The following is a 26395-nucleotide window of genomic DNA, read 5'->3' as shown; positions in this document are numbered from 1 at the left end:
TCTGTAATACCGATCTGGATTAATCGGTCAATAGATCGGATACCATTGATTAATTCAAAAAATCAATGATTTGAACGTAATCTAAACGCGTTGAAAATAATTAAGAATTCGATAGGTTGAAATTGTATTGGAAATAAAAGTTGAGTTTGAGGTTTCCACGTCTGATTTTTATATCATTAAATCAGTAAAATTATTATTTGGATGGACTAAAAATTACTTAAGCAGATATTTTTAATTAAATGATTTTTTTTATTAATATGAGGGATTATAAAGTTCTATTTATTTAATTTTTTAATTATGACAATATAAATATCATATAGATGCAGTTACTCGAATATAAATTTTTTAAATGAATAATATTTTTTAACTACCGAGAACATTTATAAATTCAAACTTTTGAAAGATAATTGAATAGGAAGAAAATATGACATTCTTAAAAGATTTGTATCAACAATTTTTGGCGTATCGTATGGCTTGAAAATTTAAATTAAATCGCAAATACTTCATCTTTACTAAATTATCATAAAAAGGATAAATAACCTATTAAATTGTATTTTCTTATATTTTAATATTCATTTTTATTTAATTAACGTGTTAATAAGATACTAATTTAACTAAAAATTAAAATTATTTACGAAATTATATACTATTAAAAATAGTAAACTATCCGACATCTGCAAATTCATATATATTTCTAAATATTTATTCACATTTTTCTAACACGTGTTTTCTAGAAAATTCTTTTAAGAATATCTTATTGAATAAAAAGGGAAGGATGTCAGCTGGCAGGCAAAGCCAGGTCAGCTATTTTCTTTACTCGGTGGTTCGAATGATTTCCTGGCTCCCTCCTTTAAATTTCAAATTTCTTTTCAATTTCCCCGAATTTCATTTGCATTTCAAGACCTCCTCGACAATCTCTCTATACAAATACCCCTTTCTTTCCTTTCTCTTATCCTCTAGTCAAAGCTTTCGCCAGCCACGAACAGTGACGAAAGTAGATCAAAGCGTCACCACCGCTTCTTCGCTCTTCCTTATTCGGGTAAATATGTTGTGTGTGCTTTGATTTCACTTCAAATGTTGCCGATTTGTGGATTCTTTTTTATGTTTCGACGGTCATGGAACTGAGATATAGGGTTCTAGAAGTTAATGGACTGTTGTTGAGAGTTGAGACTTAGCTGATCTGCGTTGCTCTCTTCGCGATCTTTACTTTGCTCGATCTGCTTCAATAGGTTCTTCGGTTAATATATAGATCTTGTGAGAAATGAATTTTTCTTTTTTTTCCAGCTTTATTTAAATTTGATCTTCTTTCAACTTGTTCTGATTAATGCATTCATTGTGAATACTTGATGCTTTTCGAAAACTTCTTTTTGAGATTAAGGATAGGCTCTTATCCTGATCTTTATTTACTTGTGCGATTAATTCAAATTGTTTTGTATCGGTTTATAGTGTAGCTTAATTAGATTCTGAAAACCATGCTGAGAATTGACTAAATTGGTTGACCCATTGCGGCAGCAAAGTTTTGGATTTCGAGTAGCTAAGATATTATGTATTTGAAGAAATGAATGTTGACTGAAATGTTTCCTTCTTTCACTAAGAGGAACTAGAACTTAATTCCTCTTACGATTTTAATTTGGTTGCTTAGATTAATTGAGAGGGATATGGAGTTCAGACTGACATGATTTTTATGTACTCATGTTTAGATTCTGTTTGTAGTAGTAAAATATGGCGGATGCTGAGGACATTCAACCCCTCGTCTGTGATAATGGAACTGGAATGGTGAAGGTTAGTTGTTTTTTGGATCTGAGTTATATTCTCCATTGTTATTTATTTGTTATGAAATATGCATTACTTTTTGTGGTTGATCTGACATTGTTTAACCATACAGGCGGGTTTTGCTGGTGATGATGCCCCTAGGCAGTTTTTCCCAGTATTGTTGGTCGACCCCGACATACTGGCGTTATGGTTGGGATGGGTCAGAAGGATGCCTATGTAGGAGATGAGCACAATCCAAAAGAGGTATCCTTACTTTGAAATATCCAATTGAGCATGGTATTGTCAGCAACTGGGATGATATGGAAAAGATCTGGCATCATACATTCTACAATGAGCTCCGTGTTGCTCCCGAGGAGCACCCTGTGCTGCTCACTGAGGCACCTCTCAACCCCAAGGCCAACAGAAAAAGATGACTCAAATTATGTTTGAGACCTTTAATGTACCTGCCATGTATGTTGCCATCCAGGCTGTTCTCTATTGTATGCCAGTGGTCGTACAACAGGTTTGTTAAAATACAGACCACTTGGACTTTTCATATTTTCGCGACCTGTTAGGAAGATGGTAAATTAAGATTGCTTTGGGTATTGTTGGTCGTATAATCATTCCTGATCAAGCTTATAACACTGAATTATCACCCTATTGGAACAGGTATTGTGTTGGATTCTGGTGATGGTGTCTCTCACACTGTACCAATCTATGAAGGTTATGCCCTTCCACATGCCATCCTCCGTCTAGACCTTGCTGGTCGTGATCTCACTGATTCTTTGATGAAGATTCTTACTGAGAGAGGTTACATGTTCACCACCACTGCTGAACGGGAAATTGTCCGTGACATGAAGGAGAAGCTAGCTTATGTTGCCCTGGACTATGAGCAGGAACTGGAGACAGCCAAGAGCAGCTCTTCTGTTGAGAAGAACTATGAGTTGCCTGATGGACAAGTGATTCTATTGGAGCCGAGAGATTCCGTTGTCCAGAAGTCCTCTTCCAGCCATCACTCATTGGGATGAAGCTGCTGGAATCCATGAAACTACCTACAACTCTATTATGAAGTGTGATGTTGATATCAGGAAGGATCTTTACGGTAACATCGTGCTCAGTGGTGGTTCAACCATGTTCCTGGTATTGCAGACCGTATGAGCAAGGAGATCACTGCCCTTGCACCAAGCAGCATGAAGATTAAGGTGGTTGCGCCGCCTGAGAGAAAGTACAGTGTCTGGATCGGAGGATCTATCTTGGCATCTCTCAGCACCTTCCAACAGGTGGAGTATATTTAAAGTATTTTACTCCTTTTTAACGCTCATTGCCCAAGACTGACTTTCTCGCATTACTGTTGCATCAGATTGGATTTCCAAGGGTGAGTACGATGAATCTGGCCCATCCATTGTCCACAGGAAGTGCTTCTAAGTTTTCCAAGTGCTTTTATGGTAAGTTACATTTTCAATTAGTTGCCTTCTTTTGTGTTAAGTGAGAAAGTGTGAAGGATGGTGTACCTTGAGTTTATATTATACAAGTCATCCCTATTCATCATAAGTTATTACGACCTGTGATGCCTGCCGGTGTTACTGTGGAAGATCGCCATCTAGATATGGTGATGGACAGACAATTGATGAGGATAATGACTGTGATGCTGTTTCTTAGTTTTTTTTGTTTAATTTTACTGTTCATTCCCCTCCCCCCAAAATGAGAACATCAATGGGGTGAGTTGTTTGGGTTAGATTAAGAGATTGTTGGGGAAGAACATTAATGTTAATAGCTATTGTACCGAACGAGCAAAATTTAAATTAGTGTCAGTTTGCGGTCATAAAACAGTCATGGGATTTATTTTGGATACCGGGTTTTGGAATATTTCCGTTAAAATGTTTAGGATTTGATTTGAATTGACGCTAGCCCTTGAAATGATCTGATGATTTCCATATTCTATATCTTTAGGATTTAGGTGTCGACGATCAATCACGGTCTGATATGGGAGTGCATTGCTATCATCATTATACGATTTCCACATCATCAAATGAGTAACTACACACTCGTCAAGATAAAATTATGGGCTTGACTCTAGTAAGGATTGATATTCGATTCGAATGTGATGGATTTTAGTCATTATGATTGGGTTTTTTTTAAATGCGTTTTGAAAAATTCTTACTCAGTCCGAAAATAATATAATATAATTAAAGATATTTGATATAGCATCTCTCATTTTATATATATTATCTAATAAATGAATGTCCCTTGTTCCCATATGTAATGGGGTAAGGGGAGGTAAGATAGTAGGCTGTCTCCAACATTAGGTTGAGATCAGTAGGTTGAGATCAGTTTTCGTAGGAGACCTTCAAATTATGAAATGGTCTGAACTAAGCTCTTTGAATAAATCTCTGTACTAAAGGTTATTCTTCTAAAAATAAATTTAAGAGATTTATCATCATTTTAAATTACTTAACAAATTATTATTATGTCACGGTTACCATGCCTTCTTTAAAAGAAGTAAGTTTACAGTGGTACAGTTTTACACCATGGGTTCCCAATGATACTCCTGCAATCATTCATTCAGACTTCAGATCCAAACCCTCTCCACCATCACATAACCCTGGAGATCCCAGCGCCACTCATTTCTCAAACCCCACGGCCTTACCCCCTTCCCCTCCCTCCCTCTCATCTGGCCACCAATGGCGGGACTACGTGCCAACACACCACCCAAACGATCCCCAAAGAAAAACTGCTCTCCAAGCCTTAAACACCATAATCCAACTCCACTTCGAGAAGACCCTCGAAAGAAACGAGCCATCGACCTCCAAAAGAAAGAACTCCACAAGCTTTTCCAGCTCTTCTTCCTCTTCTTAGCCCTCGTCTTCATGGCTCAAGCTCAGTCGAATCGTCTCCAATGCGCCATTGCTGGGCACCCATCACTCTGCTCTCTCTTTCGCATCTTATCTTCTATGTCTCGGTGGCTCAGACTCTGAGGTGTATCAATGGGTTCAAGTACCAGAGACGGTGCCACAAGCTGACGCTGGGGTTGGCTACTGATAAGCTGAGGGGGAAAGATTAGGATCAACAATGGGGAGTTCGTGATGGGTTCGGGGAAGAAGGTGAGTTCCAGATTCATTACCAGGAACCGCCAGAAACTTACTTTGCCAAGTTCAAGAGAAAACTGGGCGCTGCATTTTGGTTTCCTCATCTTGATCTATGCTTTCATGGTTTCTTCTTCGGTTGTGTTGCTTGTTTCTAGGGTTGGGTGAACCATTTCTATTTTCCAGTATTGTTTAATAGGAAGATTTTATAAATTTATGTGTATCTTTGGTTCTCGAGGCTCAATATTAATTAAAAATAGGGGGAAAACTTGAAGAATGGTGGTTCCGATTCCATTGTTGACTGATTTATGCTTTTGATAAAAAGCTTCAATTTTTAATGATGAAGGTAATTTGGGTTTTGTTGGCTTCCTCGCCCAAACAAGACGTTGGAAAAAAAAATTTCTGGTATATAGCTCTCGTCAAATTATTTCCTGAATTAGGATGTTTCCTACTGTCTCCAAATAAATACGTATGATAATTCATGCGATTTTATTTTATTTTTTGTTGAAGACGAATGGTAATCTATGGTCTTCAACTTTGCAGAGCAAAAAAAAAAAGGAGAATTAGATGAAGACGCGAGATAATCTTGGAATCTTCTTCAAATTACTATTTAAAATACTTTAGTCTGTAAAATAATTGTTTGAGTGGACTATATGAAGAATTTTTTTAAACACATTATCTCAGCCATTTGCCCGGGTTTTGTTAGCACCATGCATTCCTTTAGTTTTGGGGTGTTGAACGTTAGAAAAAGGGGATTTACTGAGGACAGAGAGAGGGGAAAGGGGAAGTTTAATTTGTTTTCTTATTAATATAAAATTTATTTGTATAAAAATATTATATAATTTTAATATAATTTCTTATTACAACTTTTGAAGGTCGTTTAATTTGTACACCAGGCGACAAGCGAGAAAATTTTGAATATGAGGGGTATAAATTAACTAATTATGTTGTAGGCACCCATTGAATTGATTTTCTAACGTTTGTTTTCATTTTTAGGGTAAAGTACACAAATGGGGGGGTGTTATTTTACTAAATTGATAAACTATTAAAAGTTATAAAATGGTTTCTAATTATTATTAAAAGTTATAGAATGGTCACTCAATTATTTAAATGTTTCAAATTCGTCTTCTTTGTTAAAAAATTGATGGTAGATTGAGCTAGATGTTAACATGTTAACTAGAATATAATATAAAATTTTATCGCATAATCTCAAACGAATATCATATTTCAATCAGTATGTTAACGTCCAACTTAAACAACCATCAATTTTTAACAAAAAAAAAAGAGTTTGGAGCATTGAATAATCAAGTGATCATTTTATAACTTTTAATAGTCAAAGGACTAAACAAAGCAATGCCATATAATAGAAGGATTATTTTGTAATTTTTTATAGTCTAATGACTCAATAAAGCATCATCCAATAGTCGGGGGATCATTTGTGTATTTTACTCTTTTTTAATAGTGTAAAATGATTACAAAATAATCCAATAAGAATTTTCTGCATGTACAAAAACTCAAACTCAATACTTTATTTTAAGTGATATCAATTTGTAGAATTTTTTTTAACTACTGATAATACACACCTAAATATACGAACACATAATCTTTAAAGAAAATAACACTTTATTAAACATTAATATCACTTGGTTGTTTTTTTTCAAATTCTAAAACAAGGCCTCGCCCCCCATTAGTTCATAAAAAATTTGAACGCGAATGATTTTTCGACTATTTTTAGAGTCGTCAATTATGAAAAACTATAATACTTAAATAATCTTTTAAAGACAGAGTATTCTTTTTTTTTTTTATTCTTTAGTCACTACTGTTAAAAAATAATAAAAAAACTGGGTTTTATTTGCAACAAAGAACACATGCATAACTTCCGGAAAAAGAAATAGAATTCTCTTATCCGAGGCTGGTGTAAACTATTACGAGTTCTTTGTGAGTAATTTCTTGCATCTTTCACCCCCGTTCTCTGTTTTCTTAATAAGATCAATTGGTGTTGGGTTTTGATTCTTAGTTTATTTTGTTATCTGTCTAAATTAGTTGCAGGAATCCAGATTTACAGAGCTGTGTAGGCAGCATGAAGAACATCTTGAGCTCAAATAGCAGCTGAGACATTGTTTTTGTCAATATCCACAATGATGTAAACACGAGAGCTAAGAATTTTTTATATTGCGTAAATAGATCCTAATCATGTATATGATTGAGCAATATTTTAACTTCAGTTCGATGTATTCAAACAAACTTTATTACACTCAAACCGTTGCATCAAGAAAATACGTAAAAACTCGGAACATTCCAAATGCCGATTCTTTAACTGCAGCCACTGGACTAACGGGGGAGGCAGCAAGAGTTGGTGCAGCAGCAGGTCCAGGACAGGATGCATCACAGTAGCCTCTGAGAATGTTTCTTTCCTCGTATGTGAAACCAAGGGATGTGAGCATGGCAGGCCAACAATTACGGGTGACAATCTCGATCGAACGACAACATTGGGAGTCGATATCAGTGTGACCATTAACCAAGAACAGAATAATCTCATCGGTGCACGATTTCAGCTCATTTAGTGCGGTCCAGCACTCGGCAAAGCCTCGATTATCATCGAGTATGTGGCCTGGTTTGCCGGAGCTGGAGAGTTGCCTTGCGGATGTTACACTAGCCAAAACGCAGGAAACAAGGACCATGCGATGAAACGATTCTCTGAATGCCATTATATGTCTTTTTTCAAGTAAATAGTTGAGAAAACGTTGTTTCAAGTAAATAGTTGAATTAGAAAACGTTGAGTGAAGAAAGTGAGACTGTGTGGGAGGTTATTTATAGGAGAAACCACGGAAGACGAGAGGACAAAAACTAAATATGCGATTATTGTCTTAATCAGAGGATTAATTAAGGGAAAGATGATGGTTTCTGTATAAATCAGTAACTGCAAAGCACAAGCCAGGTGAATGAATTTGATAGGACATAAAAATTGAATCCTCCACATTCACTGATTAATTTTGTTTAACCAGTATAAATGTGGTACTAGTGTTTTTTTAATCAATTTGGTACCTATATTTGTGAAACATTACGCATTTGGTACCTATATGGTATCTGTATTATCTTTCCAACCAAATTAGTATATATTTTTATCAAGCATTACATATTTGATACCGTTATTTATTAAATCGATGTCAAATGTCCAAAAATATTATGTGGATTCTATATTACAATTTGTTATAATTTAAAACAAATTAAATAATTTATTATTTATTATTTTTAAGTCCTTTAATATGGATCATTTTGTAAAAATTATAAATTCAAGTGTCAAATGGTAGAATTAAATATTTATTATCCACTTATTGGTTGGTTGGTAACAAGTGGTCTAATTGATCTCGTATCCTTAACGTGAATCAGTTGAAACCGGATTTAATATATATTGTAAAAAATTTTTAGTTCTCCTAAAAATCAATAAGATTTTTTTTCTTTCAATTAACATATACATTATAATCTTCGATTTTATATTAAAAGAATAAAATTTAAGTCAAATACTTCTATTATCAATTTATATTTATTAATCGTTTACATTAATATATTTAACATTCAAACTTTTTCATTCTTATAATATTTCTTTATGCTCCTAATGATGTTATTTAGTGAGGGTATCATCTTGTTCATCATTGTCATTTGAACAATAGTATATATTTTACTTGTAAATAGTTGGAAATATTAAATAGTACGCGGAATCGAAATGTTAGCGTTGATTGAAAAATAAAAATTAAATAACTTAAAAGTAAAATTATAACGATGGATATAATCCTCGAAAACAGATACGTCTCCTAAAGTTAATACAATCTTTTAGAATTTATATACCAAAAAATTGAAGTGAAAATTGATTACGAGGTAAAGATCTCGAGTATTTATTTTGGACGGGTGTAAGGGGATATTTTTGGAGGAGCCATGCAATAAATAATAATCCATTAGAAGGCTCAATTATTACGAACTTTAATTGTAGAGGTATTTATCATTCAGTGCATTCCAGCACTCGGCAAAGCCTCGATTATCGTCGAGCCTTGCCGCTAGTGTGCCGGTGCTGGAGAGTTGCCTTGCGGCTGGCACTAGCCAATAGGCAACAAACAGGACCAAAGATGAACAAAGCACTGAGGGCCATTAGATTTTTCTCAAGTAAGTTGAATAACACAAGATGAATGAAGAAGGTAAGATGGTGGTTTGTTTACAGGAGAAATCGAGGGAGAGAGAAGACTAGATGTGATTAATGTCATTAATAAGATATATGATTTCTTAATCACGGGATTATTAAAGGGAAGATGATGGATCTTTATAAACCAGTAACTGCAACTACTATACTTGCATGAAAACTATGTCAGGTGGATGAATCTGATTGCAAAATATCGAATTTTTAGATTCTCTGATTAATAGTATCGATTAAACTCAACTTCATGCTAAATCCATAATTTATGTTGAAGATGGAATTTCAAATTGATTTTTTTTATTTTAATTTATGATTAAGAATATTTTTATTTGAGTTGTTGCTTAGCTCAATTTTAACGGAAATTTGGCAGTCCAATTTTATATGAATTTTGTAAAATGAATTTTTTGCACTTTTATCATTTTTTTATTCATAAAAATTACAGTATTTAAATAAGTAGTTATCAACAATTAGTTGGTCGTGTATAATAAGATACTAAATCTCTCAAGTAAGATTAGAGATTTGAATCATGACGTTATGAATGAATAAAATTAGATTGAGATGGTTACCTTCATAATAGGTATTTACAATACATGAACTAAATTAACCGATCACTATATTATAAACCAAAGATTATATCAATACTTAGTAGTTGATAGGGGAGTGTTTGCTTGTATCATGGGCTTCGACTGTCAAAGCTCTTACTCGAATTTCTTGATGGTGATAGTTGCCGATCAAGTCATGTGAACTATAGTTCTAAATGATGCGAGTATCAAGGTTTATGTTATTACTTATGGCATTTGATTAACAATCTAATTAAATTGACCTCATGTTATTATCGAGAACAATACTACTAACATCTTTTGTTGTTATTATTCATCACGATGATATTTTCTTGAAAATATTTCATTTATTGAAACACGACGAGACTGTTAAATGATCATTCTCATATTTAAATCTAAATTATTCAATACTTTACCAATATCGTTGCCCACACTCTTTCATTACACCTCCATTAGTCGTTTGACTTTATATTTAATTTACGATAGTCCTAGTTGTATTTCTAATGTTATTTCCAATAATCTCATTTTCATTGAAGCAATATAAATTAATATGATTACAAGAAAATATTACATTTTTTAAATTTTAAATTTGAAATTATTTTAATTAAACCCATTTTAACTCATGAAATTATAGATTACAATAATGATAATATTAAATAAATTAATATTGAATAGATATTCTACTGAATTTTAAATTTTAAGATTATTAAATAAAATATATTGTTTTGATTGTTTGTATAGTTCACCCAAACCCATAAAAGATGAAATTCCCCCAAATCCTATGAATAAAAAAATAGTCCTTTTACCGTACACAGTTAATTTTAAAGGAGGTGGCGTCATGTCTTTACCCAACGCTGTTAATTCAATGAGCTGTCCATCCGCTGTTCCGGATTATACCCATCTCTAATTCGAACACGAAAAATTATCCGTCCAGTTTAGTTGGTGTTCTGTAGAGCATAAACTTTTAATCTCGGTAGATAATTCATAATTATCGGAGATCTTCCACGAAAGTTACTCTCAACCTAACGTTAGAAACAATCTATTATTATATCTCTTCCTTATCTCATTACATATGAAAATTAGGACGAGTAATTTTTTTTTCCTTTTTAATTCGAACACGAGAAAGAGAGATTCTGTGGTTTACAATTCACTTTCCCATCTGCTCAGTCACTATCGCCAGCTGTACAGTCCTTTTATATAAATAAAAAAAACCTGGAAGGTAAGTAAATCTGTGTGGACCCAGTTTAGTTGAATTAGGGAAAAAGAAAGCTTCGTCTACGTGGCACCCCTTCTAATGATTATCAAACATTTATTTTTTTATCATCTACGTGTCATGTGATTAAGAAAGATGATGTTCGTTGGTGAAATTAGAAAGGAGACCCCCCTCCTTCCCTTCCCTTGTAATTCACCCTTCAAATAAGGCGCTCTACAAATTTCCACGTCACTTATTCAAAAAGAAACGCTTTACAAAATAATATCCACCGAGAGTCTATTAGCAGCAGCAGGGTGGGTGAGGCCATGAGTATCACATTACCTACCCTTGTACTGTACACGTATACCCCCTATCTAACATTGATTTCACTTGTACGTCTTTTTTTTCATAACAATTAATTACTTATTCTAATTTTATATCTATTAGATATGAAGATGATTAAGGTCTTCTAAATAATAACTTTTTTAAGGATGACATGTCTCGTTAAAAATTTCTTTTATCCAACATCAAAATGTTAGTCATACATCAATTTATTAGTTTAAATAAATCATAAATCGTTCAATACCTACGAAAAAATAATCATGACAAGTCAAATTAAAAACAATGAAGACAAAGCATAAGAGTCCATTTAACCAAACAATCAACAAGAACAGTGCAAGAACACTAAATTAGAGAAATATAAAAACCATGAAAGGACTTAAAACAATCTTTGACCCGATGAAGATCAATGTCGGTAGATATATACTATTCGCCGCGAAATAGCTTATTAACTAAGACAACACAATCAGATTCAAAATGAAAATTAACTCTAAGGTGAATATTGTAATATTTATTTAATTATCACAATTATTTAATAATAAAAATTGATATTATTACGTACATGATATTTAAATTTGAGATTTCAAAAAGACATCAACAAATCTTTTAGCCTCAAAAATTAATTTAAATATGGGTTTTGATGTTTTAAATAAAATAAAATAATTAATGATTAACATGATTTATGATGTCATTTTTAATACTTTTTAAATATTAATAGCAAACCAAAGAACAGTTAAAAGATGGTAAAGTCAGCCAAAAAAACACCTCAGCCAGCAGTCAGAGTTTGAAACAGCTAAACACTTCCACAGTCAAAAACAACTAACAGTAAAAAGGAATTTCCCAATCCAAATGATTAAACTTTAAACCCCTTTTATGATCTGTAAATAACAATAAAAATAAACTTTATATTTTATGATTATATATATTTTTATATACTAACAAATATTAAATGTAATAGTAAAATACAATATATCTTAAAAAAGTTAATTTAGGTTGAAACTCAAAACCCCAAAGCTGCCACAGAAAGAAAACACCCACAAAGACACAAGAGAGCAGTCTTTTTATTAGTACAGTGAATAAATAAAATTAATATTTTTACAAAAACATTTTCTTTGATTTATTGTGGGAATAAATAAACAAGTTTTCGTTTATTTCCACCACCACCAGCTGCGGTGGGGGCAGCTCCTATCGCACCATCAATTTATGAACCCCACCACCACCACCACCACCACCACCTTTCTTAATGCTAGCCTTTTTCTCTCTGTATTTTTTTTTATTTCTTTATTAGTTTTCATGTTTAATTTTTTAAATCTCTAATTATGTTTTAATACTCTTTTTCCATCTTTATAATTCACTCTCTTAAAGTGCCATTTTAGATTCAGACCAAACGAGGCATGTTACAGAACAGACTTGGCTTGCTTGTCAATCCCAAAACGCGCACTCCTTCTCTCCCTTGTTCTTTCCCCTTTTCCATTTGATTATATATTTTTAGATTAGTATTCTTCCATCAAAGGCTACACTTTTGCATTCCAACGGCGGTTGTGTTTTCATGTGATCATTCGGTGAAGAAAGAGGCCGAGTTTTACTGAGTTGGGCTGTTCTTTTTTTTTTCGTAGTGAGTTATGGACACCGGAGGTCGACTAATTGCTGGTTCTCATAACAGAAATGAGTTTGTTTTGATCAATGCCGATGAAAATTCCAGGGTAAGACACACGGAATCTGAAAAAAAAGCTTTATTAGCTATAGAGGAATATCCGTTTGCTTATTTCTCTATATCTTAAAATTTATAAAAAAAGTTTTTTTTAACATAATCTGGGTGTGTTTTGGTTGGTAATGTGAAAAGCTTGAGATTTTCCGATCTATGTTTCACTAGGAATGTAAGAATTAGGGTTTTGGGAGCTAGATTTACAAAATTTCCCACTTTTCCTCACCATTTTGAGCCAAATCTCTAAATCTTTCGATTTATTTTTGGGTTTTTAGAGGAAGATGAAAACAATGCTTCAGTCCTTTTAGTGTTGTTTGGTCAATAGACATTTCCTTCAAAACGGTCAATATGTGTTGTTTTTAGCTGCATGGTTTGTGATTAGTTGTCGTGGCTAAGATATCTCTTTTGCATTTGGGATTTGTTAACCACTTTTGTTTAGATTCTGGGAATTTGGCACAATATGGAAGAAAGTATAAGATTCTGATTCAGGTGTAATTTTTTATCACGCTAAATTGCTGAATTCTTCTGAAATTTCCAAGTCTTCTGGAAATTGACAAATGGATGATGTGATCTCTGCATTTGTTGGAAATATTGATGTTTTGTTTAGATTCTGGGAATTTGGCACAATATGGAAGAGTATAAGATTCTGATTCAGGTGTAATTTTTTATCACGCTAAATTGCTGAATTCTTCTGAAATTTCCAAGTCTTCTGGAAATTGACAAATGGATGATGTGTGATCTCTGCATTTGTTGGAAATATTGATGTAAATCCATCAATGGAGTAGCTTTATAGCAATTTTAATTTGGTAGCTTTAATTTTTAAGTCATTAAAGCATCATGAAATTCATGACAACAGTTTTACAGTGCTGTGAAAATAGAACTTTCATGGGGATTAAAGTTTTCTATCTTTCTATCTGGATTTGGGGTTGTTATTTTTTTGACTGGGCACTGATGGCACTCTTTATGGTTGTGGTTCTTTTCAGATAAAGTCCGTGAAAGAATTGAGTGGGCAAACATGTCAAATATGTGGGGATGAAATCGAGATTACAGTCGATGGAGAACCCTTTGTTGCCTGCAATGAATGTGCGTTCCCCGTCTGCACACCCTGCTATGTATGAAGAAGAGGGGAAATCAAGCTTGCCCTCAGTGCAAAACCGATACAAACGAATCAAAGGTGATGATTATTACTGCAATTCGTTGTTACATTAGCAGCCAAAATGTATTACAATTGTCCTTTAACTAAACTAGTGATTGAACCGCAGGCAGTCCTAGGGTTGAAGGTGATGAGGAAGAAGATGACATAGATGATCTGGACAATGAGTTTGACTACGATACTTCAGATCCTCAACAAGTTGGTGGGGCAATGCTCGGTGGACGGCTTAACTCTGGCCGTGGTTCTTACTCTAATTCCTCGGGAATTCCGGCACACTTGGAATTGGATTCTTCTCCTCTTAGCTCACAAATCCTCTCTGACCTATGGTGAGGAGGTGAGTAGTCCTCCTCTATTTTGTATGTATTTATAACGAGTTCCTAGTTTCACATGCACTGTTTTTACACTATTTGACAACAATACTTGTGTTCTAACAAAGTATTTATTGTATAAGGGTTTGGATATTTCTGCTGATCATGCTCTCATTGTACCTCCTTTTATTGGCCATGGAAATGGAGTTCATCCAATGCCTTATGCTGATCCATCCGTACCTTGTAAACTCATTATCCTTCGTTTATAACAATTTTTAACTGCTTCTCTATAGTCTTGAACCTTAGTGTTTCTTTTGCTGCAGTGCAACCTAGACCAATGGTTCCTAAAAGATATAGCAGTATACGGGTATGGAAGTGTCGCATGGAAGGATCGGATGGAGGAGTGGGAAAAAGCAGAATGACAAACTTCAGGTAGTTAAGCATGGAGGAGGGAATGATGGTGGAAAGTTTGATGGAGAGGAGTTAGATGATGCTGATTTGCCAATGTAAGAGATTTTTTTGTTATTAGTGTTTATGAAGTATACACATCAATGGATTTTTTAGGGTATTTCTTTTTCAGAATTCTTAATCTTGAGGTCGTGGGATCGAGTCCCACGGAGGGCATTTCATAATTCGGAGGTCTCTTACGGAAGCTGCTCTCAACCTGGTGTTGGGGGTAGCCCTCTTACCCCATACATATGGGAAAAAGGGACAGTTTTTTTCTTTTTCAGAATTCTTCCCAGTGGCAGCTTTTTCTTGCATATGTACAGTATTGGATTAATTTTTTCTCTTTTCAGGATGGATGAAGGCAGGCAACCTCTTTCGAGGAAGCTACCCATTTCTTCAAGCAAGATAAACCCATACAGAATGATTATCATTCTCCGTCTTGTGATTCTTGGTCTATTTTTTCATTATAGACTTCTACATCCAGTCAGCTTATGGCTTGTGGTTGACATCTGTAATATGTGAAATATGGTTTGCTGTTTCGTGGATTCTGGATCAATTCCCAAAATGGTTCCCTATAGAGCGTGAGACATACCTTGATCGATTACTCTGAGGTTGTGGTGTTGCCCGTGGCTTACTATGGTTGATGTTTTACGATATCATTTGACATGAATTCAGATTTCTATTTCAGTCTCAAAATTTCTTAATGCTATTCTGAATGTGATGCCACTTTCCTTGCTAATTTTACCTGCATGTGTACAGGTACGAGAAAGAAGGGAGACCATCATTAGCTAGTGTAGACGTCTTTGTGAGTACAGTGGATCCAATGAGGAACCTCCACTGATCACAGCGAACACTTCTGTCAATCCTTGCGGTTGATTATCCTGTTTGATAAAGTTGCATGCTATGTATCCGATGATGGTGCTGCCATGCTCACATTTGAAGCACTCTCTGAGACGTCTGAATTTGCTAGGAAATGGGTTCCTTTCTGTAAAAAATTCAATATTGAACCCCGTGCTCCAGAGTGGTATTTTCTTTGAAGAGGACTACCTAAAAGACAAAATTCATCCAGCCTTTGTCAGAGAAAGGCGAGCTATGAAGGTGAGAGACTTATTTTCATTCAACACGTCATCTTTTGAGTTCTTTCATATTTTAAGTTATAATTCAGCTTTGGTTTCAAATCAGTCTAAGTTGAATTAAGAAATTACAAACTTTGCATTGAAAGCATGGACTAAATTTATTTGAGTACATTATTTGATTTGCAGAGAGAGTATGAAGAATTTAAGGTTAGGATAAATGGATTGGTTTCGACAGCACAGAAGGTTCCCGAGGATGGCTGGACAATGCAGGATGGAACTCCTGGCCGGGAAACAATGTTTCGTGATCATCCTGGCATGATTCAGGTGAGATTCTGCATTTTATAGTGATTGTGATGCACAAGAATTGAATGATAAGGAGCTTTCACAGAAACACTTTAGGATTTTTTCTGTCCTTGATGAAATCATTTTTTGTTACAGCATCATACAATTTTTTTTCTTGTTTCTAGTGGACATGCATGTGGCCATACGTTAGACTTGTTGTGATGATTTTTGATTGGGAGAATGGGTTTATTTTAGTTCTCATGTGTTTGGTTTCTATATCTTGAGACAATTTGTAGGACTTCGAGCTGTATTCAATTTTTCATTCGAATTGATGTACTAAGTTTCACCTGTAACTAATTTTTTTGACAGGTTTTCCTCGGTCATAATGGTGTTCGGATGTGGAAGGAAATGAATTACCTCGCCTAGTCTACGTATCTCGTGAAAAGAGGCCAGGCTTTGAACACCATAAAAAGGCTGGGGCAATGAATGCTTTGGTGGGGCACAAGTTCTTTGTATTTCTGTTTCAGTTTTTCCATTTAATTTAACAATATGGTTTCAAGCTCATGGACTTCCATTATTTTTATTGAAGATACGAGTATCGGCAGTCCTCTCAAATGCTCCATATCTTCTGAACGTTGACTGTGATCATTATATTAACAATACAAAGCACTTAGAGAAGCCATGTGTTTCATGATGGACCCAACGTCTGGGAAGAAAGTTTGTTACGTGCAGTTTCCTCAAAGATTTGATGGAATTGATAGACATGATAGATACTCGAATAGGAATGTTGTGTTCTTCGATGTAAGTGTTTCATTTTCCCTATAAATTATATGTTTCTTTATTTTGGGTATCTTTCAAAACTTAATATTTTTTGAAAACAGATCAACATGAAAGGGTTAGATGGCATACAAGGACCAATTTATGTTGGGACAGGTTGTGTTTTCCGTAGGCAAGCACTATACGGTTTTGATGCTCCAGTTACCAAGAAACCTCCTGGCAAGACCTGCAATTGTTTGCCGAAATGGTGCTGTTTCTTGTGCTGTTGTTCAAGGAAGAAAAAACCAAACAGCGGAAGGAGAAGCCAAAGAAGTTTAAGCCGAGGGAAGCTTCGAAGCAGATACTGCTCTTGAAAACATTGAAGGGGGAATTATAGGTATGTTTCACTTAAGAGAGGCCAACTGAAAGTTCCTTATTCTATATATGACCTACAATGTACTTTCATTACATTTTTCTAAACTAGAGCCTGTTTTTCTACTATCAGAGTCGAATACTCAGAAGTCACAGACACATCAGAAATGAAAATGGAAAAGAAGTTCGGCCAGTCCCCTGTTTTCGTGGCTTCCACTCTTCTGGAGAATGGCGGGCTTCCTCAGAATGCAAGCCCTGCATCATTACTGAGTGAAGCTATTCAAGTCATAAGCTGTGGTTATGAAGATAAAACTGAATGGGGGAAGGAAGTAAGTGAAACCTTGAAATAAATCCAAGTTCTTAATCTAGGCAAGTTGTAATTTTATTTACATCCGGTAATCCTAAAAATTTCAACTTGCAACAGGTCGGCTGGATATATGGCTCGGACTGAGGATATCCTAACTGGATTCAAGATGCACTGTCATGGTGGCGATCTGTGTATTGCATACCCAAACGCCCCGCTTTCAAGGGTTCCGCTCCTATTAACCTCTCAGATCGTCTACACCAAGTTCTACGTTGGGCTCTCGGATCTGTTGAAATTTTCTTAAGCAACATTGTCCCATTTGGTATGGATATGGGGTGGTTGAAATGGTTGGAACGGTTTTCCTACATAAACTCAGTTGTATATCCGTGGACATCCATTCCCTTACTTGTTTACTGTACCCTTCCGTCGATCTGTCTGCTTACTGGACAGTTTATTGTCCCCGAGGTAAAAATCCCACCTTTTCTTGTTTTATGCTCCACACTAAATTTGGCATTTGGAGAGAAAAATGATTCTATTGATTTATTTTTTGAGTTTTTGATATTGAAAACATGGCTACTGTTTGGAACCTGCTTCACTTTCAGATTAGCAACTACGCCAGTCTTGTATTTATGCTTCTCTTCATATCAATTGCCGTGACCGGTATCCTCGAGATGAAGTGGGGTGGAGTTGGAATTGATGACTGGTGGAGAAATGAGCAGTTCTGGGTAATCGGAGGTGTTTCATCACATCTTTTCCCTCTTTCAGGGTTTACTAAGGTTCTCGCTGGTGTCAGCACAAGCTTCACAGTGACCTCTAAGGCAGATGACGGTGAATTTTCGGAGCTTTATATCGTTAAGTGGACGGCCTTGTGATCCCTCCCACAACCTTATTGATCATAAACATAATCGGTGTCGTGGTTGGGATCTCGGCCATCAATAACGGGTATGATTCATGGGGTCCGCTATTCGGTAGACTATTTTTCGCCTTCTGGGTTATCATCCACCTCACCCGTTCCTCAAAGGCTTGCTTGGAAACAAGACAGGATGCCAACCATCATATTGGTGTGGTCTATTCTGCTGGCCTCAATCTTGACTCTTATGTGGGTTAGAATAAACCCATTTGTCTCGAAAGATGGCCCTGTATTAGAACTTTGCGGTCTGAACTGCGACGACGACAAACAACACGAATAAAGCAGTATCAACAGAGGTCGAGGTCTTGAGTTTATGATCTCTTACAGCAAGCTGAAAATTTGAGGCAAGGGGGGTGTAGATATAGGCTGACATAAATGTTATTTTGTTTTCTACAGAGTTGTTTTTTTCTATTAATTCTTTTATTATATATTCATGGGTTTTAATTTTAAATTGATTTTTATGGGGAATTTGGTGGAGTCCCAACAATTTATTACCAGCTTAAAAATATTCTAATGTTGCGAGTTTGCCCAATGTAAGCTCATGAACTAAAGTTGATGAATATATGTATCCAGTCTTAACAGCTTTCTTTATACATCAAACTGTTCACAACAGGCCTTACTTCACATTCATTTCTATTTCTTTGGTTTCTTTGTTCACATCAATTTTTTATTCTTCTCAAGTTGACGGATTTTTGAGGTTTGTACTATCAACTTTGCTCTGAAATATCCTGCAAATGAAAAGAGACTTTGGAATTAGTTCTGATGCTTAACTCGTACCTTTCGTATTTTCTGTTGAAATATTTTCGAAATATAATATTCAAGTTGTAAGCAGTTTTATATCATTTAAGTAAGGTATGATGCAGAAAATCTCTGTTGGAAGACTCATCTACCAAAGTTAGGTATGTCATGAGTTGGTCGGTCCAGATTGATCGAAGCGAAGGCTTAAAACTGGGGAGGGGGAAAAAGTTGTGAATAATTGGAAACTTGACTAGTGTATTAAAATTGATGCCTCATGATCTTTACTTGTACCACCAACAAATCAGATGTAGTGCACCACAAATTTTAAGGTTTTTATTTCATTTTTATGATTGCTACAACATATGTGGAACATTACTGAAGTTGGTCTCCAACTTTATCAATTTGGAAGAAGCAACCAAACATGTATGCAGAGATAAAAGTGTGAATAGTAATAAATACTTGGAAGTTCTTCCACCCTAGAAATCAAGATAATGTTAGTTAAACTACAATTCACATTTGGAAAAGTTTTAATCCCCAAGTTAGGGTGATTTTAGTGTCCGGAAACCTATTGAATTTGAGGTTGATAAGTTTATTTTATTTACGGGTCTTTGTAGAGAAAAGGTGTATGTATGAGAGCTTGTTCCAAATTAATTATTCTTGTATTCATTGAATTTTTTTCTTACGACATTATATATTAGGATTAAATGACATGCATAAGTTCGATATATTCTTGCTCTTAATAATAATATTAGAAAATGCATGTCCATTAAAATTACTTGAAATTCTTTTCTTAAGGTTAAAAGAAAAACAAGAATGCTTGATTTGATACATAATGATGTAATGTCACATGCATAGTACCCTACATGATAGGAGTATTGGAGAAAATATTTCATTTTGAACAAAAACTAAATCTACTTTAAGGCTTAAACATCGATGGATATGGTGAATTATCAAACAAGATCTTAGTATTTTTGGGTTTAGATGTCTTCTAATAAATCGGCAGATTGTTAACTTTCTAATTAAAGTGTTGCTCTACACACTATATTTAACGCATCAAAATTCAGAATCATGCCAAAACCATAAAGATATTATGACACACCCATGCTTTTATGGTTGGAAATTGCTACCAACACTTAAATTCGACCAAAGCACAAGGCACATCAGGTTCCATAGTGCCAATGATAGAATCAAAGGTGTAAACAATAATTATCATCATCAGCTTACATTTAGATCATTGTGTATGTATGTAGAAACAGAGTTGACAAAATAGACCCCTACCATCCATCCACATTTTAAACTGTAAGGTATGACTCATAATATACCGGTAAAGAGGGCAGGGGATGGAGCGGAGTGAGCGTACATCAACTGTCCTTACAAAGAAAGTCTCGTAGTGGGGGTTACGATTATGTGGGTTGGGGGCGGGGTAGCCCCGCGGTTTGGTACATGGATAATTTTGTAATTATATACCAGAGTTTACTATTATAAATAGAGATGTAATCTAAACCTATGAGACATTGAATAAAATTTCTAGCGCCGCTTAGGCACCGAGGACGTAAGCACATTGCCGAACCTCGTTAAAATTCTTGTATTCTTTCGTTTACTGTTCCAGATTCTTCAACATAAACTAATCCTACAATTGTTTTGAATGCAGCAATTCATACAAATGGGGTTGCTGCAGCAATTCATACAAATGGGGTTGCTGCAGCAATTCATGGACTTTGTTAACTGATGATACGTAATGAATAAAGCCTCTGATATTAGGGTGGAAAACACATTTACCAGCAACCATCTCATGTGCATTGCCCGTTGAGCTTTACCTGCTGCTTCTATGGAATCAATCGTAGATAGACGCAGCCGGCACTGTTTCTGTTCAAAATATGAAAGCGTTGACAAGGAAAACATTTTGCCCAAAATACCACTTGGGATAAGCAAAGCAAATCCTTCTTTACTCAAATAAATTGTAAATTTTCGTTGATCAAAAGAATGAACTGGGAAATCTGTCAAGTTAAAAATGATTAGCCTAAGAAAGCTTTAGAATACAAAATAAGAGTCACTGGTCACTGATTAGCATCTGAAGTCCTACCTTGTATGCAATTATGGTCAAACACCACAAGATATACAACATGGATAATCATCGCACACTTGCAAATGTCGGTCTAAACAGTTTCCTCAAAGTTCAAAGTGCACAAACAGATTACTGGCAGTAAAAACTGAGAGCAACGCCCATCGATGGCCCTATATTTCCAGTCTATAGAACACCTAATTGGTTTAAATTTTGTCCTCAACTTCTGAGATAGGAAACTTGGATGTAATTTGAACAAAGTTTATGGGTTAAATGTTGAAAAATGAAGTTAAAATATCAAAAATTTATTAATGTTAACTAAATAACTATTTTTGTCCTTATTATTTTTAGAGTATTTTGATCATACTATTTTTTAAGATTAAATTATAATATTTAGATAATAGCTATTTATCACTCTATTGTTAACTTTCTAACGGCAACGTTAACCTTCTAACGGAATTGTGATGTGGATTAAATAAATATTTTTTAATCATAAAAAGCATATAAAAAATAAAATACCCTAAATATAAAAAACAAATTTAATTCCCCAAATAAAATATTTTCCAATCCCACGACCGAAGATCACTCTGACGGCCTTCCACGAGGGCTAACCACGCTAGTAACCACCACTTCTCGCTAGTAACCACCACTTCTCGGGATGATAATTATCCCGGCAGCAGACAAAACGACTATGACATTTTCATGGGGATGATAACATTAACTTAACCTTTACCCAAAACCCTTCTTCTCTTCCTCAAACCAAGCTTTACCACTACTCCATTTTCACCCACTACAATTTTCCACTACATTGGGTTTATGTAAAAGTGGAATACTTAAAAAGAAGGTAAACTATTCCAAAGTCACTGATGTTGAGGTTAGTTTCTATTTTCATTGTTAAAGTAAAAAATACAAAATAATCACATTAATTTATAATAAAACAATCATCAATCATTAGCAATTGTCACTCAAATCATGAATGTCCATGTGACATATTTAGATGACTGAATTGATATATTTGGTCAGATTAATTTCTTGTTTATCGTCCCTTTGACTCTCTTTAAAAAATAAATACCTAACTTAAAAACTTATTTTGGAAGAAAGTAGAGATTGACGAGGGAGAGAAAGTAGGAAAAAGGAAAAAAGTGACCCAATGTGTGCACTGTTGATCCAAATCAATGATAATAACTAATCATTATAAATAATTTTAATATCCTAAAATTAGAGTTGATGGTCGAGTTTACGACCGAATCATGGTATAATGTCCTATTTCTAGAAAAAATTTTAAATTAAAATAATTTTAGAATATTATAAAAAATAAATTAATTAAAAAAATTGGATTGAAAGTTTTTTTTTTTAATTAAGTGGGTTTTGGTAAAGTTGGATCTTATAGTGATTTAACTAATAAAATCTTTTAAACTAAAAAGATACTAATAAAATAAAATCTTATAGTGACTTTAACTAATATAATATAATAAGAATATTATATTTAGAGAGATAAGATATTAATTCATACTAAAAGGAAAAAAAATATACTCGTAGAGTTTATAATGATAACGTGGCAAAACTCAAGTAATAATGTAATGAAAAAAAATTCATCAGATATTACTCTCGAAGAATTAATTGTTGCATTCAGCGATTGCTACAGTGATCTTGTTGGTCGTCATGTGTTCTAAACGACCTATTTAATCGTCATGCAGGCCGTACGACCTTGTAGGTCGCCATACAGACGTGCGACCTTGTAGGTCGCCATGCAAGTCGTGCGACCTCGTGCCTGATTATTACGTGAGTTTTTAAAGGTGTTATCCACTTTTGTTGGTTATTATTTATATTCATTTGGGTTAATGTCGTCTAGATCAAGACAATATGTAAATAAGTAGATGTGGCCTCGTAGGACTGTGTCGGTTGTATTATTCTTTTTTTCTTTTTTGTGTTATTCCATAATGGAAATTTTGGATCGCAAGACTTTGCCAGGGAAAACTCACGTAATAATAAATTGAAAAAAAATTCATGTAATAATATTATTAATCTAATAATTTGATATTTAATGATTTAGTATAATTAATAATAATAATTTATTATAAATATTTAATGATTTATATTTGATACTAATGATTACTATGATTAATAGTAATAAATTTATAAGATTTGATAATGATTTGATAATAATGATGTTTTATAATGATTTCTACTAATTTATAATATTTTGATTTTTTAAATACCAAACAAATTATTAATTAATTATTATAAATTTTAAGATTATATTCGATTCAATTTTGCTCCTTACTCAAATGAATTTTTTTACTAAAGATTTGAAATTTAATCGAGTAAAAAACTCAATTTAAACTTAGTACCGATACTGCCATGGAAACAGCCGTACTACTAATGATTTATTATTAATATTTTAATGATTTATATTAATGATTTAGTAATTATTAATAATAATGATTTATTATTAATATTTAATTATTTGATACTAATGATTTAGTAATGATTACTATAATGAAATTATAATAATTTCTAATAATGATTACTAATGGATGTCAGTGGTAATGAAAAATGAATACAATAATGTGGAACAACTTTGCAGTGTGTTTCTTGGGAAAATGCCAGTAACACCAGAGTGTAAAGGGTGGCGTGTGAAGTTGTCATGATTGAAGAATCAATTTCAGCTCTAACGAATTAATACGAAACAAGAAATTATATAGCAACACGAGCATATATATTGCAGTTGATTGGGGGAATTTTGATGTCGGATAAATCCGGTAATCTAGTTCACACTCAGTATCTTCTATTTTAAGAAATTTGTGAATATAGGCGATATAGTTGGGGATCAACGATATTGGCGTTCTTGTATCGTCAGATATGCAAGGCGTCATTAGTCGTGAATAATAATACATCAGAAATCGGTAGATGTCTGATGTTACTACAATCATGGGCTTGGCATAGACTTCCGTTTTTAACACACGTCATATTTTGCTTTGATTGATATACAGATGGAGACATAAAATAGAAGGCATAGGGTTGGTGCACAACAATATTAAGAGTTAGACTGAAGATCGACATTAAGGGCAAAAAGGAGGTATTTATAATATAGTATATTATTATATTAATTTAACTATATTATTTGATTTAAATCAATTTATTGTTATTTAATTTTACAGCTTAATTGAAGACCATACGTAGATGCAGAAATTATGGTGTGTGTATCGCACGATGTTTTTATGGGTGTCAATATTGGTATGCTATTACACCATTGATTAATTTTTCTTTTGTTGAGATCCATTTGCGGATAGAGTGCTGAGGCAATTTGGCTTCCACCAACCTATTCCGCGGAGTCCATGGGATCATGAACACCTTCATCGGATAGATGGTCACCATCAGGTGAATTGGGTTGTGACGCATGACGACCTCCACAATTAGATGGTCGTCGTAAAGAAAAGGTGAGTTGGGTTGAAAGAATGCAAACTACATTAATGCTTGGAACAATAGGACTTCATTCTTGCCAACTCTTGATCTCATTCAAGATGATGACTTTAATTTTGAGACTTCAGCTTACTTTGATTATTATTGTGATAATGGAAAGCCGTTCTTGACAACAATGGTAGAAAGGCGGTAGTTTTTGAAATTTAAAAAAAAATTTGGTAAAGTTGAATACTCTCTACCGAGTGGGACTGAGAGTTCATCTCAACAACCTGAAGCGGAAATAACCCATGTGGATAATAGCGCACTACAACCGTTCGACGATGCGAGATCGTTGCATCATGCATTTGATAATTCTATATCCCGACCTATGTACCATAGTTTGTGCAGCCTCATGCACCCATCTACTTTTCCATGTTTGAGTCGACGTATGACTTTGAAAAAATGACATCTATAATGTCAAATACCAGTATTTTTCAGTCAACGTTTTCAAGTAGGATGAAAGAGCAAACTGGTGGAATGACAGAGCATAGTGGTTAGAATATGTTTACAACACCAGTTGAAATGCCGCCAATGAATGAGAATGATGGGTACCATACTCCTGAGCAACCGCAACGACCACAACGCATTAGACGTCCGCCCCAACATTATCATTCAACAACACCCCGACATCGACAACAATTATAAACTCAATTGCTATTTATTTAGAATTAAAAATTTAAATTAGTATCAAATCATTAAATATTAATAATAAATCATTATTAGTAATCATTATTAGTAATTATTATAATTTCATTATTAGTAATCATTACTAAATCATTAATATCAAATCATTAAATATTAATAATAAATAATTATTAGTAATCATTACTAAATCATACCATTACTAAATCATTAAATATTAATAATAAATCATTATTAGTAATCGTTATTAAATCATTAAATATCAAATAATTAAATATTAATAATAAATCGTTATTAGTATTGGTACTATTTTGAGGTTCTGTTTCCATGGTATCGGTACTGCCTTAGCAATATCGATACTACTTAGTTTAAATTGAGTTTTTTTACTCGATTAAATTTCAAAGCCTTTAGTAAAAAAATTAAATATCAAATCATTAAATATTAATAAAAATGAACTTAAATATTATTAAAAAAACATAAATTTGATTTAATAATTATTAGTTATAAAACATAAATTCAACTTAAATTCGATAATTCAAAATTTTTAATGACGGGTACTAAATGAAACAATTACTAAACTTTAGGTATGATTTTGAAAAGATTAAAAATTTAAGTACTAAAATGAATCAAAACTGATAGTTTATATACTAAATACGTAATTTACCCTAAATACAAATACAAATCAAATTACTAATTTGCATCACATATATTATATTAATAATATATTTATTTATCTAATAAGAGCATAGACAATAATCATCATTTTTTAAAACAAAATTTTAAAATTTAAATTAAATTATTGAATTTTAAGTCGATCAAATTATAATTTCTCTATCAACAATTGATTGATCTAGTGGGATGAAATATTAGATCCCTTAAATAGTATCAAGAGTTTGAGTCTTAGTATTTATGAAAGGAGAAAACTTAATTGAGAGAGTCGTCTCATAATAGATCTATTTAAAATTCGATCCGATATAATCGATTAACACATCAGATAAAATGATTAAAAAAATTACCTATAATTTCTCTAGTTAATCAAGTGGGTCATGCCCCTATTTGCCTCTAG

The 26395-nt window shown here is 33.7% G+C and overlaps 1 protein-coding gene, 1 long non-coding RNA gene and 2 pseudogenes across 3 annotated transcripts; 3 read left to right on the top strand and 1 right to left on the bottom strand.

Annotated features, from left to right (window-relative positions):
- The first annotated feature begins 864 nt into the window (after window positions 1-864).
- LOC120212558 lies at window positions 865-3601 on the top strand. Of its 2 annotated transcripts, none has more exons than XR_005524710.1 (5): window positions 865-1039; window positions 1717-1782; window positions 1886-2275; window positions 2422-3032; window positions 3113-3601. It is a non-coding gene; the product is annotated as an uncharacterized LOC120212558 (long non-coding RNA). The 2 variants fall into 2 exon arrangements; XR_005524709.1 differs by having other exon boundaries at window positions 867-1039; window positions 1714-1782.
- Window positions 3602-4233: 632 nt separating this feature from the next.
- On the top strand, window positions 4234-5003 carry LOC120212604 (annotated as a pseudogene).
- A 2087-nt stretch (window positions 5004-7090) lies between these two features.
- On the bottom strand, window positions 7091-7543 carry LOC120212603 (egg cell-secreted protein 1.4-like). Its single transcript, XM_039210857.1, has one exon. It carries the CDS (start codon window positions 7541-7543, stop codon window positions 7091-7093), a length of 453 nt encoding a protein of 150 aa, XP_039066788.1.
- A 4910-nt stretch (window positions 7544-12453) lies between these two features.
- Window positions 12454-18938, top strand: LOC120212557 (annotated as a pseudogene).
- Window positions 18939-26395: the final 7457 nt, after the last annotated feature.

The sequence above is a fragment of the Hibiscus syriacus genome, unplaced genomic scaffold, assembly GCF_006381635.1.
Source record: "Hibiscus syriacus cultivar Baekdansim isolate YM2019G1 unplaced genomic scaffold, ASM638163v2 tig00110013_pilon, whole genome shotgun sequence".
Classification (NCBI taxonomy): Eukaryota; Viridiplantae; Streptophyta; class Magnoliopsida; order Malvales; family Malvaceae; genus Hibiscus; species Hibiscus syriacus.
The sequence above is the reverse complement of the archived record's forward strand: the minus strand, read 5'-3'. Positions and strand labels throughout refer to the sequence as shown.